Here is a 14,972-nt window from a genome sequence, read left to right on the forward strand (position 1 = left end):
GACAGAGCAGCTCCGTCAGAAACACTGGACATAAACATGTTAACACAAAGCACACGGTATTAATTTATAACACTTCAAACATCACCATGTTCGCTTAACTCAGATGTGGAAAGGCCGTGTTTCTCTGCTTTGGGACAACACACAGTGTGTAGGCTTTTCAGCACAGATACTGTGTATCAATATTATAAGCTGCTCCAAAAAAGAAGCAACATTACTTTTGTGAGTGTTTTGTGATCTTTATATTGTTTACCATATCTGTATCGGATTTATCTTATTACTGCAAATACATACAACTGCATATTTCATCAGGATTTTGATTGAAGTGAACAGTACTTACGTAAACAGATTATATTTTATTCAAACCACTGGTGAATCTTTTATGGCAGATTCTTTTAAACAAACATTTACATTACAAACTAAGGATGGGCAATATGGCCAAAGTCTTCTACCCCAGAATAGATGATTTCTCTACAACGTTTACAGTATATCACAATAGAGAATGTTTTATGTTAATGCAAAATTAAGATAATGTGTAAGGATCAGAACGTAAAGTTCCCAAATGACGTAAACACATGCTGTAACACAGTATGGCAACTGGTTTTCAACATTGTGATAGAAACATTATATGAAAATATTAAATTCAACTCAACTCACCTTTATTTAAGAACACTTTAAAAATAAACATTGCTGCAACACAGTGCTTTACATGAATAATCATAAGCATAAAACAAAACAATAAAAATGTTTTTAAAAATCAATCAAAAACAATAAACCAGTAGCAAAGTCTCATGCAGGATCGAATGCCAATGAATAAAAGAGGATTTTAAGACTAGTTTTAATATCTATATTGTTTTAACGATGTATGTTGTCATATCACCGAGCCCTATTACAAACCATCTGCATTTTGTTTTTACTAATAGCATGCATGAGCAATGTCCTTGAGATTATGTGAATAATAAAGTCCATGTTCATAACAACTGTTTCATAATTGTTCAAAAGGCCACACACATTATAAGAGATCCAGCCATAAACAGGCATTACGCAAGAGGGTTTGAGGCTTATTTTTTAAGATTGCATTTTGCATTACATCACAGGCCAGGAGAGACTGACTGAAAGCTAACCCAGCTGGGGCAGAGAGAGCTCTGGTAGGTGTGGCACTGGAGAGGAGAGGTGCACTGCGCAACAGTATGAATGTGTCCCAATTTTCACTTTCGGCTAAACTGATATCATTTGAATTTCGATATTGAAAAAGTCCACCTTCACTGAACTAAGGTTGCTGAAATGAAGGGGGGTGTGGGGTGTGGGGCAATGCCAGGGAGAGAGGAGTGGTGTTTGGATGCAGAGAGAGGAGTGAGGCTCTGCATGAGTCATCTGTCACGTCAGCGGTATAAATCGCTATTTTTAGCATTGAAGCAGCTGCGGTGGAGACTGATTGGCCCATATGGAAGTGAAGGATACAGGTTCAGAATACATTAACATCTGGAAACAGAACAAATCTGCAGAAGAGCTGCTGTGAAATACACTCTGGTATTGGTTTGGGGCCAGAACACTGCAACACATACACTGAATTATTCATGTTAAATATGATTGAAGAATGTCATTATTCTTTATTACAGTAACATATATTATAACAATATTTCCATTTTTAGCATTCAGTCATTTTTTTTATCAACACCAGATGGCGCCATGTGTCTCTACCAGCCTGGATCACTGACTCATTCATTCATTCATTCATTTACAGCAGTGTTACTAGAGGTTGTCTCCTCCTTTGTGCTTTCTGTAGTACCACGTGCAAAACAAGCGCTGATTTGTGTTTGATGTACAGCACTTCTACCTTCAAATGACCCTTTTATTCAAAATCCATAATGCAAGAGTGAGACTTGAGCTTAAAATGACATTTTTCAATGATCTATACAGTGTGATTTTAATGCTGATCTGAGGTTAAACAGGTAACAAGGCTGCAGAGGCTCCTCCTAGGCTTCAGACAACACCACGAGATACACATGAGTTCTTTTGTCTGCAATCAATCTTCATCCAACCCAGTCTGCCAACCCCCATGCCACGAGCCATATAGGAAGGAGTGAGAATCTTCTGGTTGCTAGGCAGGCACCACCACACCACAGTTGCCAAGGGGATGCCTGCATGCAGAAGCAGCTGAAGAGATGGAGGAGTATGTTGGGGGTTGGTGGTTATAACAGAGGACTGGTGGGGGAAGGAGCCGGACAAGTTCAAGGCCACTGTTACTCCAGCGTGGTGGTGGTGGTGGTGTGTGTGTGTGTGTGTGTGTGTGTGTATATATGGTGAATGGGTGCATGTGTGTGGTTTGAGACAAAGCAGGGGAAAGGGATGGGAGTAGGAAAGTGGGCTGGTAGTGGATGTGTGTCATATAGCAAACATGGCTGACGTAGCTGCTCATGAAATATGGTTGTGATGGAGACAACAGGCTTTATGGGATAATAGGAACGATCACAAGAGCAGATAATACACGTCCAGTTCCACTAAAGATAAACCAAATGACAAAAGATGGAAGAATGAAAGCTAAAAAAATGGTGTGGTATGATGATGGTATATTGATTTATGGTTTGTTATAGTAGAGAACACACATTTTTCCCTGTTATACCAATTTTCATTGGACATGGATAGTGATAGTGATTTCAATGTTAGTGTGTTTTTACTAAATCATTTAAAAAAACTAAAAAAAACAACAACATGGTTACACTACCCAGATGACAGATAGAATCCAGAATGTATTATATCTACTGTTAATTATGCTAAAATCGTATTAGTCTCGTAAAGTTAGACTTTATGTTAATACTAAAAAGTGGCAGATCATGGCCAGTGTTTTCATAATAATAACACAATAAAGACCTCAATGTGTAAACAAAGGGTTAAACACTGTTGTCTGCCACTGCAAACCAACTCAGTTAACATTTTCTGATCTGAATAGACACTGAAGCTATCAATTCTACCATTTCTCCCCTATATGCATGTGAGAGACTTACATGTATTGTGGGTTTCTACCTGAACATGTTTACATGCTTTAATATTAAAAAAACACATTATCTTTCTGTCAGACAGCCCTTCCCTTTGGCACTACAGTTTATCAACATATTCCTTCGCATAGGTGAAACTGTGCAACACACTGTATTACACAGCAGACCCGCTGTTTGAGTCAGACTTTCTGTGGTTTATTGAATAAACAAATACTGGAGTGGTTATGAAACCAACGACAAAATACTGCGGAGACGAGAGGATCCCTTTATGAGAGGGAACATACAGAAGGTCTTCTGCAGAGGGAGACTGAGCATATATACACTGGAGATCAAAATTAAAGATTATTATCAATACTTGATTTATTCTGAAATTCGGTTATTTTTTACTGTTCATGATTTGATAGAATATCCGCTGTGGCTATACCACTGCTGTACTAGCATGTTTTTTGTAAATAACCAAGGCACTTCAACAAAAACCTTTATTTTGTGAAAAAAAACAGTGAGCAAAATCAGAGAACAGTAACCACTGTGTCAGAAGAGAAGATTTAAACAATGTTTTCTTCTATAGTATTAAAAAATGAACAGGAAGTGTAGAGGCCACAGCTTTGAATGACTTCAGCACATCTGCGCCCACAGGACATCACTAGTTTCTCACACTGCTCTGGTTTGATCTTGGTCCGTTCTTCTTCAGTCTCTTCCACAGTTTCTTAGACATTACTTTGTTGCCAAGGATTTTCCAGAGATTCTCTATGTGGTTTAGATCTTCTCTTGTGACAAAATGGTTACTGTTGTGGTTACTGCCTTGGTTATTATATATATATATATATACACAGTGCGTTTTAGGTGGCTAAAATACATTTAGAGTGCTGCCTGACATCCATAGCAGTACATTGCTTAGCTTATGTGAGCTTCTGTGTCGTTATGTCTACATCTTCTAACTGGAGCTGTGTCGACCGCCAACTACTATAAGTAAAACACTGACTATTGTTAATACCTCATACAATCCCACTTAAGCCCGCTCCCAAAAAAGCAGAGTCTGTTTTCATTTGTAAGCACGTTCTCAAACCTCCGCACCTGCACTCTCAGAGTATCATGCAGTTGGGCAATGACTGTCCTGGCCCTTTCTACCTACACATAGGCCTTCTACAGTAGTTGTGACACCACAACCTTGCAAAAGTCCTGATTGCTCATTTAAAATACACAGTTTCTAAATACAGGCTGTGCGCATTTCTCTGTACAGTGAGCATTTTAATACTTTCACAGTTTTTTATACAGCACCTCGACTTGCTCTATAATACAAAAAAAAACCCACATGGAAATCTCACTTTTTACAATATGGGACCTTTAAAATAGAGTAAAAAGATGGCAAAAAGTGCAAAAATACTTCATCACAACGCAATTAATATTCACCATGCTTTATAATCTAATAGTAAGTAATAGTGTAGCCGGGGGGCCCAATTGTTGTAAAACGTGTGCTAAAGTGCCCTCTTCAGTGCAGTGGATGCGCTATATATGCCCTTTTTTTCCCTTTTCGCCCCTGCCCTTCAGAAAGCGTGTGCACGCCACTGCTGGTGAGGACATTTATTATAACTGTAACTTACCACCTACAGTCTGCATGACTCTGCAGTTAACTCCCATGACCTACATCTTGTCCTGCAGAGTGGGCTGACACACTTTCTTAGTGTCTCCCACTTATGAGGGATGAAAAGAAGCATGGCCTTGTAACTCACTGATATTGTAACAGTTACACAATTGTAAATGGTTAGTTGAATTCTGAGGCAATTTTAAATGTTGTCCTGCATCAGTGGCATCATCCAAACAGGGGCATCACAAAAATCACAATAGTTGTAATTTATAGTAATATTGTATATAATCAAGGATTTTGAACAATTCATTTAACTGTTTACATCAAGTCCAACGTTGTACTGCCGGGAGAGCTATTTATATTTATTTTTTTTGCTTACATAATTATTTTTAATCTTTGCTTCTTTAACTACAAAGTATCACCAGGAGAAAACCTATCATAATGCCTAATGAGAGGATACGTAACAGAGTGAGTGTACAGCTGAAGGACATGCTGTTACATGCTATTATTGGACCTCATGGTGTCTGCGTAAACGCATTCATGCCCATGTTATAAACGAAACCACTCCCGAGAAAGACACGGTATTACAGCGTGGAGATAAAGATGGAGGGGTGGAGAAGAGAGGAAAAAGAGAGGGATTAACGGGCTAACAGAGAGAGAGAGAGAGAGAGAGAGAGAGGGAGAGAGAGAGAGAGAGAGAGAGAGAGAGAGAGAGAGAGCGAGAGAGAGAGACCGCGCAGAGATATAGAGGACAAAAACGTGACGAGGCAGCCTAAGAGCTGTTACGCAACCGCTGACCTACTAACACATATTTCTAGAAAGGCAACCGGAGAAACTGGAGCAAAGTGTCCGGCAGCGCACAACACACAGTCAGCCCGAGCCAAGAGACGGAAACGGCACCCACCCGATCCACTGAGGCAACCACAACTGAGACACACACCGACAGCAAAGGAGAAGAAAACTTTTCGGCTTTTTTGGGGAGGTTTCTTCTAAAGGCACAAGGAAAAGGAGCAAACGGGAGCGAGACAGCTTTTGTGTCGGGGAAGCGTGAATCTTTTTTTCCCCTCCTCCGGAACACAGAAAAGGTATGTTATGACTGAGCGGAAGGCTTTTGTCTTTGTCTGTTTTCTGCCCCTGTGTGTGGTTCATAAAGGCGTGTGTAGGTGTTTCGGCGGTGCGTGGAGGCGAGGACATGATGCTTATGGCCGGGTATTGTTCACATGGCGACTCTCGGCTCTCTCCGCCGCGCGCCCGTGACTTTCAGACATTCGCTTTTGTCACATTAAACACCGCACTCGTGAGGCTAATGTGCTACTTTGTCGCAGGTTTTTTGGGGTATTTTCGCTTTGTTACTGACACGAAGCATAACGACGGAGAGGAAAAACGTGGTTGGCCGTATCCCACGTTATGTGTTCAATGTCAAGGCGAGGTTATTCCCCGCATGGTGGTGTTTTGCAGGGAATGGGGGCAGCTGCCGTGCTCCCCTGTGTTGTCTGGTTAATGCAGACACAGGGCTGTATTAGCTCTGCACGTGGCCCGCCGCTGCTTTGTATGTGTAGGTCGTTATATATGTAGGTCACTAGATCACTTTAGATAGTATTTCCTGTTTTTTCGGCTTTCCAGCTGATGCGAACCACGTCTAGATTAAAGCATGGCTTCTTTTAGGATGATTAATAAAGGCTGCCACGTTTCCATAAATGTAGGTCAGAGTGGAGGTTATAGAACATATACATAAATGCAAAGAGATGACCAACATCGGGCTTTTAGGATAGATTCTTATGCCACATTATGGGAATAATACAAAGATACTGGTGGAACATGTGCAGCAGCAAGCTAGTAATAAAAAATAATAATAATTAAAAAAATGTAAAAACTAAAAATGTAGAATTTTTTTCCTAAATGTTCAGAGCATGTGTCTCTATGTCTTTACTGACACATTTATAGATGTTCAAACTCAAAGTTAAAAAAATGTATGAGTCTTTTCATCCAGAGTGAGTCACTGGCTGGTCATTTTGTTTGTACTCCTGAGGTGTGTTAAGCGAAGAACAGAGCTTTGCTATGAGGGAGTTGGAGGGTATGACATAACCAGCACACAGCAGGGAGAAGCAATAAACAGCAGCTCTCTCCCAGGACAGAGAGGCCTGTAATTGATTCTCCTTCACACCCTGCTCTTTTTTGCCATCATTTGTATCCAGATTAACAACAAATCCTTAGTCCTGACGCACATAGAAATGCTTTCATCAATGACATAACACAGCTGCAGAATGTCTGCAGCTATTTTTAACTTTCTCAGTATTCCTCCTCCGAGAGAAAACATGGATGGTAAAAAGCAGAAGTAAGCTCAAACTAAATAATCTTTTTGTTTGGTACAAAACTCGTGTTCCAAGATCCTGGGCAAGGTCTTTGCGTGACTTTGTTGTGAAATTAGAATAACAAGTGAACATCCAGGATGTGATGCAATGCATGGAAACCCCTGTCTGGCGAAGTTCTGGTGAGCTCTTACTGCTGCCAGCTGGTCTGGGTTCAGAGCGTCTGCATTGCTCCGTCCCAGCCAGCTCTCTGAATGTAGGTCACTCCTGAATCTGGGTGAGCAGACACATGAGGTATACAGAGCAAGCTGTGGACTTACAGACTTTAGTAACTGCAGCTACTTGTCCCAGTTCCCTACTTTACTGTGTATTAAGGGATATGTTTTCTAATTTAAAAAAATCAATTTCTAACTTAAAAACATATAGGTCACATATTACCAATAGACTGAGTGAGGTTGAAAACACTAATAACAAAATATTATGCAAATTCTGAGCATGTTACATATCTGTACATTTCATAACAAGGTCATACCTATTTATTTTGAAACAAACGTCTGGTTCACTCTTCACCAGATTTGTAACTCTTAATGCATTTGGTCACGTATCACTTAGAGATCGTGTTAAATGGCACTCAGCCAAAGGTCTCACTTACTGACCTGGAATGTCTGGATTTCTGCCTCCTAGCTTTGTTTCATGACACAAAGCTGTGTGGCAAAATGGAGGATCCTAGCCGGGGCCCCTCCACATGTGTGGTGTTAGATCACTTAAAAGATGGAGGAGGGGAAGAGGATGCCATGCGTTTCACTCACACTTGCCTCAGAGGAGGTCAAAGGTGGATCATTCCTCCCTAAGCGGCAAGTGCCTGGGAGCTACTTCAGACCTGTGTTTTCCACAGCCAAAAACACTCACAACAGACTGCTTACAGTAGCTGCAGTGAACCATTCTTCTTTTAATCGGGAATTAACACAAAATACCATGTCCTTTATTTCCTGGCTGCCTTAGTCAGAGCACAGCGTGCGCAGAGGGGAGTAAAAGAGGAGACTGCGGGGCATTCACAGCCAGTGACCTGTAGCGTCTGCTGCGATGTAATATGCATGTGTTACACAAGCGCCGCAAAAGGAGAAATTCAGAGCACGTACGTTACGAGCAACAACAGCAGCCCCTCCCCATACAGTCTTGAGAGAGAGAGAGAGAGAGAGACTGTTATGTGTGATTTCGGCTACAGAGATGGGTGTGTGCTCTGACGTCAATGCCAGCTCTCTATCGTTTTTCATCTGCTGTTAATGCATATTGTTCTGTGCTACATACGGAGTCGTAGGGGTTTCTAGAGCGAACAGGAATTAATGTTGCATGAAGATCACAGGGGCATTCATAATCCGACAGATAAGGCAGATGACATATTCAAGTTTGCCTCTTTTTATACCTCCCGCTGAAGACTCTGTAAAATTCCTCTCATTTCCACTGACTGAATCCCCCCGTCCTCTTCTGCTTCCTCCCTCCCTCACCTCTTTCTGTCGCTCTATTTTTAGAGTGCACTCTAATACTCTCTTTCCCTCTCCTGGCCTCCCTCCCTTACAGTCCCACTGACCTATTTTATGGGCGCACCGTCAAAGACAGGAGGAGTGTTTACTGCTTAGCGTCGTTTCTAGGTCAGTGGGACAGCGCAGACATATACATGCTTCCTTCCCGCCCGTCTTTGTTTCCCTCCCCCCTCCCCTGCAAGTCTTTATGAAAATGTTTCAGGGTTGGAGAGAGAAGGAGGGGGTAACCCTAAATTTTTCCACATCTGTTGGTGGTTGTGTCCAAATCCTTTTCTGTTCCGTGTAGCTTTACTCCAGTTCTCTGAGACGAGAAGATAAACAAGAGACGGTAAAATTCTTGTTTCGGCACTGAAGGGAAAATTAAATTTGAACAACAGCCTGCAACATATCTAGGCTTAGCCCCTGAGTTACAACATAGCAGTGGGTAAATAAATGGTTAATTATTCAGAGCAGTACTCAAGCTGTTCCAAGGTCTCAATGTGTTTTTTTAATGTGAGATTATGTAACAGGTCATTGACAGAGGAAAGCCGAGAAATGTCGTAACCAGTCTGGAAAAGACACATATTAGATTAAATAGTTATGTGGCTGAGAATTAAGTGGTCGGTGCTTTGGGAACAATACGCCGCAGCTCAGTGAAAGAAGGTCAATGTGAGTCAGTTTGATTCAACGGGAGGACTTTTGTTCTACTCTCCTTGAGATGTGAGTGTGTTTTTTGGCCTCTTGCCATCGTAGTTTAAATAATGGGAAAGTCAGTGGAGGTTCTTTGTTCAGGTCTGCCTGGTGTCATACGCCACTATACAGAGAGAACATGAGGCAAATATGGGAGCATAACTACGGATTAGGAGCTGTTTGCTGTTTCCTCAACAACACTCTCAAATCCCTCTGCAAGTCTTCTGGTCTGACCTTCAAGTTCGCTTTCTCAAATTGAAACAAATAAGACTGGTGGCAATAGCAGCTGTAACAAAATCTGTTATCAGACACACAGTTGATATATACTGTATATATTAATACCAACATTTTTTCCTCTGCTTTTTGAGGCACTGAGGGAAAAAGGTGCAGCAAATGTTCTGCAGGTGTCCATTTAATAGCATTATCCAAATATGTAATATTACTACTGTTTCAATATGTAATTTGCATAGTTGTGCTTCTGACTTGAATTCAATATGCAAGACTTTATAAGCAAGCAAGAGAGGAGAAAAAGTCATATTTGTGTGCTACATTTAATCCCAGGTTTGCGAATGAGAACCGAGAACAGAGGAGTCATTGTTACCCACAGGCACAGTGACCTAGATTGTTACATTCCCTGTGTATGTGTGTGTGTGTGTGTCAGAAAAATATGTTTTCAGGTTTGTAAAGGATTTGAGGGCTCAGTGTAGTGATGTGTTATCAATTGCTGCATATCAATCATGTAATGCTGCAGTGAGAGAACCAGATCTTTCCGGCCTAAAACTAGTTCTAGATCTAGTTATTACATAACGTGGGACTACGGTCAACATCCGTCTGTGCTGCACTGTTGTTAACGCAAGACAGGCTGGGTGGGCAAAAGCTTCCTGTTTGAGCTACGATGTTGACGCTGCATAAGGATGTTCGGCAGCTTGGGTTGTTGTGTAATTTCACACAGAGAGATGGGAGAGAAACTAGAGAAACTGACACATTTGTGAAAATATAATGTATAGACAGAAATTACATTTGCACGTCATTTGTTTAATCATAAATCATACTATACACAATTATATCCTAGACTGTGGTGATACATCATAACCCCATCCACTCCCAGCCTCTCTTGCCCTTTATCTGTCACTCTCTGCAGAGCTGGCACCAGGTCAGCCTGCCTCAATCCTGTTATGTGACAATGACAGCGTCCTGTCTTACGCAAGAGCTCTGCAGCAGCAACAGCAGCAGCAGTATGGTTAATCCCAGCCCTGCATTCTTGTGTGTGTGCTGCTACTCAGACTTTGCATCCACCCCCATTTTCTAAAATCCCGGAGACAAATACAGACATTACATAACTTTGGAGATTATGGTATAGATTTTTCGTGCAGGTTGAATTGATTGTGATAAACAGACGGTTCCACACAAGGGACCTAGATTAAAGCTTTGTACTACAGTTCATAAGTCTAATTTTATCTGACTGAAATGTAAATGTATTTTACAGTAAACTGCTGAGGTTTTACAGCTAATCTAACGCTCTCTCCCCCTCTCTCCCTGTCTCCAGTGGTCAGCAAACTGCAGCATCGAAGCTGGATCCCCAGGGAGCCACACTGTAAGACGGACAGACCTACACCCTCTTATAGACACTGAGAGGCGCCTGACAGGCATCGCACAGCTCTACTGAAGATTGAGGAGGATGCTGATGAACTAAAAATCACTTCCAACAAGACTCCAGAGACTGCTCCCATCTGTTTGCCAAGACAGCTGGAAGACTTTTTGCTCAAAATAGAAACTTTCTTTTTTTTCGGTTCCCTCGTCCAGAACACTAGTTCAATGTCTGAGGTTTTTGTGGAGTTCCACCTCTTTTTAATCTTTTTGGCTAATATGGACACTTGAACATTTTGATCTTGAAAAAGTATCAGAAATCAATGAGGCCATCCCTACAAGAAGCACAAATACCTCATCAACACGTTTTTGCAGATCCTCCGACTTAGATCAAACTCCTTAGTGACAAAGCAAAAGGCTCATATAGTTTTACATTTTTTCCCTTCCCCCCTTTTGCCCTTTGGCAGAGTTACACTCCGCCCCCAGCTGGGAAAAAATGGAAAGTCTGAGTCTTCACCTCGCATCTACCAGCAACAAAAATGCCATGGAGGTCGACACTTACTCCTCCTACAGTGGTAGCCTCCCATCCCCTACTCCTGAAGGTGGCGCACGGATCAGCCGGCAGTCTAAAGGCTCCAAGTCTAATGCGAGCTGCCGTCGCAAGAGAGAGTTTATCTCTGATGAGAAGAAAGATGCTTCCTATTGGGAAAAACGGAGGAAGAACAATGAAGCGGCCAAGCGCTCAAGGGAAAAGCGTCGCCTCAACGACATGGTGCTAGAGAATCGGGTCATGGCACTGAATGAGGAGAACGTTCGTATAAAAACGGAGCTCCTTCAGCTCAAGTTGCGCTTCGGCCTCATCAGCACAGCCTCCTACATGGAGAAAAGTCAGCAGATCTCCAACAACGCTGCTGCTGCTGCTGCTGCCGCTGCCGCCGCTGCTGCTGCCAACAGCAGCAATGGAGCCCCAAATAGTAACGCCTACCTCTCAAGCAGTGGCTACTCCAGTGCATCTCAGGTGATGCTGAATTCTGACTCATCTGAAACTGAACAGTCGAGCCGTGGCGAGCGCCACAGCATGCTCCACCAGTACTCTCCCAGGGGTTCCGTCTCTGACCTGTCTGATGGCTCCTCGAGAGACAGCCCAGAACCCATGGGCTACAACATAAAGACAGAGCCCTCAAGTATGGAGATGGCCAGACTGGAAACCAACGGGATGCCCAGTGAGGCTTACCATGGCAACCACACTGCTCTGGTCTCTCATCACCAGCAGAATGCCCCATTGGCTGAAAGTGCCATGGACTACCAGCACCACCACCAACAGCAGCAGCAGCAGTGCCACATGGAGGCCTCCAGCCTTGCTCCTCAGGCCACCTCTGCACAGAGGAGCGTCATCTTATACCGCTCCAGCAGCGGCTGTTACCCCATGGAGACCCAGAGGCCGGAGGACCAGCAGTCCCAGCAGAACAGGCAGCATGGCCAGCACCCCTCCAAGTTCTCTGACTGCTCAGCGAACATCACTGAGGTTGCTGAGAAACTAGAAAGGACAAAGACCATGGACTCACCGCAGTATGAATACACTAACGGTCAAACTGAGTCGACAGAGGAGCTGCAGCAAAAGTACGCCCAACATCAGCGTGAGAACCATCATGAGCACAACAGCTATCAGGGTCAGGAGAGCAGTTTTCAGCATGCAGAAAGCCACCAGAACCCCTTTGCCCCTGATCTGATCCACAACACTGAGGAGGGCAAGTCCTCCTTCCCACAGCACAACAGCTACCTCAACACACTGGACGAAGAGCCCCCGGTGCTCACATACGAGGGAGGCCCCCGAGCCGGGGGTTTCTACCAGGAGAACTCTTCTGCTAAAGACACCTCATCTAGTGACGGGGACCCTCGTAGTTCTGACAAGGAGGGCTCCACAGACGACGAGTCCCCCTCCTCGTCCTCCTCAGATATCAGCAGCTACCATCAGAAGGAGGCGGGAGCTGCCGGCTCACATGCCGAGTTCCAAGCCGAGGTCAAAGCCATGGCCCTGCCACACAAGCTTCGCCTCAAGTACAGAGCTCTGTCCAATGGAGCGGGAGCACAGATGGAGGGAACGGTCAACACCTCCTTGTCCCCCTCTCCCACTTTGCCTCAACACCCTTACTTAGCTCTCCCCAGCAACCTTCACAGCACCCAGACCAACAGAGAGAGCAAAGAGGTGGAGAATGACACTGAGTATGATGAAGAGGACAATTCTCTGAATGAGAGGGCGGAGGCTAAAAAGGAGGGAGCAAAAAAGGGATCCAGCAGCAGAGGCGGGCGTAATAAGAGGCGAGATTAAGGACTAATAGGAACTTTTTCCTGTCCCCTCTTTGTCGTCTTCAGCCGACAGACAAATAAACTGACTCACATCGCCACCTTACAAGACAGAGAAGAAGCCAGTGATCTTTGTGAGGTGCAGTTAGGATGTGATTTCACTGTGTCACCTGTTTCTCTTCCCTCTTTCCTACCTCCCACCTATCCCTCCAGTTAAAATGGCAGATCACTTAATAAGGGAGGGGACAGAATGAAACTCTCCAGAGCTGGAGCCTGGGATATTTCCCATGCGGAAAATTCAAACACCATTCAATTATTCATTATTGTAAACTGCCTTGGTGGCTGGCCAGCATTTCTTGTGGCATTACGGGAATATTCCTTTGACCAAAGAACACACATCCTTCCTTAAGTGTCTCCTTTTTTGGCAGAGAGTTTCATTCTCCCTCCCTCTGAACTCACCATTTGACCTTCCACTCTCTTACCATCTCACACACAAGTCCCCTTCACTTCTGAAGCACTTAGATTGTATATTACTGTGACATATAAATTTGCATATATTGAATATATATTTTACGAAGAAAATGTGGCGAAAACAACAAAAAATAAAGCAGTGGGATGTGGAAGTCGTATACATAAAAGTAAATGGTTTGTTGAGACACCTTGTACAGTCGCTCTTTGTCTAAAAAATGCCTCAAAGATTTTCATTTAACTTCAAGTATGAGCCAGAACTTGTAAAAAAAGAAAAAGGAAAAAAAAAGAAAGAAAGAAAGATACACTTTTGTCAGATCTATGGATCAGATCCTCATTCAGGTGATCTGAGCTCTTTGGCGCTCAAAGCTGCCAAAATAGTGAAGGCCAGTTATCCGCATATCAGTCTAGGCTATGCAGTCACACGTTGCTGTTTGCAAAACCTGACAAGCACAAGGCAAGCCTCGCCTGCCAGCCGTACGATGAAAATCAATACATCTTCATTTCCAGACAAATAACGTCTGTCTAATAAACAAAATGGCTCTCCAGTCGCAAACCAGCAAAGCTGCTCTCTCTTCATAAGGTGCCTCTTTATTATGTTGTCCCTCGTCCCCACTTTGGCCGATGTCTTAACGATCCCACTCACCTCTGCACTGACTTGTTTTAGCTACAGCAGCTGCAGTAGATCATACAGTCCGTACAAGTTTAATTGTTTCACTTCCTGGTGCCTGCCTCTGGCCACTATGTATAAATGTAAAGTTGTCTCTCTATCTCTTGTATACTGCTGTCATTATTTTATTATTATTTTATTAATATTGTTATTTTCTATTGTATTCGGTTATTATTTTGGCTATTATTATGTGTATTATTCTGTCACCCTGTCGTGTCATTTTGCTCTTTGCTCTTCCTGGTCGTGCTGTGTATTTACCCATGCTGCCCTTTGCCCCAGTTACCATTTGTACTCTGTGTTACCGTATAACCTTTGTTGTTTGCCGAAAGGCTTTTCCGAAAATGGAAAAAATAATTGAATAAGGCTCGTCCAGAAGTGATTATGTATTGCTATACTTCATGTGGATATGCAGAATGGTTACAAAAACACTCATTTTTGATTGTGAAAGACTCAAAATGGAAAAAAATAAAAGGTTGTTGAATTTATGTACGTCTCTTTTGAACTTTTTGAGTCGCTTTTTATGAAATGCACGGTGAAAGTAACACACACAGACCAGCCTGTTTTTCTAGCAGAAGACAACCGAGATGATTCACAGCTCGCAGACAGTCTGCCAGTTCAGCTCGGTGTGAGCCAGTGGGTTCACCACTCTGAGCCGCCTACTGGCAGAGACTCACTGAAATGAAACAAATCAGAACAACACTCAGACTGTGTGGTACAGCAGAACAAGAGGGAACCTGTTGACTGAACTTAACCTTAGTCTGAATAGTCATGTAATAAGTTTCTGCTGACAGTCACAAAAAAACACATGACTGCAATAAAAAACCCAAAGTACACACAAACAGGCTG

General features: G+C 43.0%; 1 protein-coding gene across 1 annotated transcript; it reads left to right on the forward strand.

Annotated features, from left to right (window-relative positions):
- The first annotated feature begins 5,214 nt into the window (after positions 1 to 5,214).
- Positions 5,215 to 14,611, forward strand: nfil3-5 (nuclear factor, interleukin 3 regulated, member 5). The gene is made up of 2 exons (XM_083924039.1): positions 5,215 to 5,663; positions 10,644 to 14,611. The coding sequence occupies exon 2, from the start codon at positions 11,181 to 11,183 to the stop codon at positions 13,011 to 13,013; it is 1,833 nt and encodes a 610-aa protein (XP_083780165.1). The 5' UTR covers positions 5,215 to 5,663; positions 10,644 to 11,180; the 3' UTR covers positions 13,014 to 14,611.
- The last annotated feature ends 361 nt before the right edge of the window (positions 14,612 to 14,972 follow it).

Source organism: Echiichthys vipera (assembly GCF_963691815.1).
Source record: "Echiichthys vipera genome assembly, chromosome: 2".
NCBI lineage: Eukaryota > Metazoa > Chordata > Actinopteri > Perciformes > Trachinidae > Echiichthys > Echiichthys vipera.

Excerpts from the sequence above, each read along its gene's own strand:
- nfil3-5 (XM_083924039.1), top strand. The coding sequence starts at position 11,181 with ATGGAAAGTCTGAGTCTTCACCTCGCATCTACCAGCAACAAAAATGCC.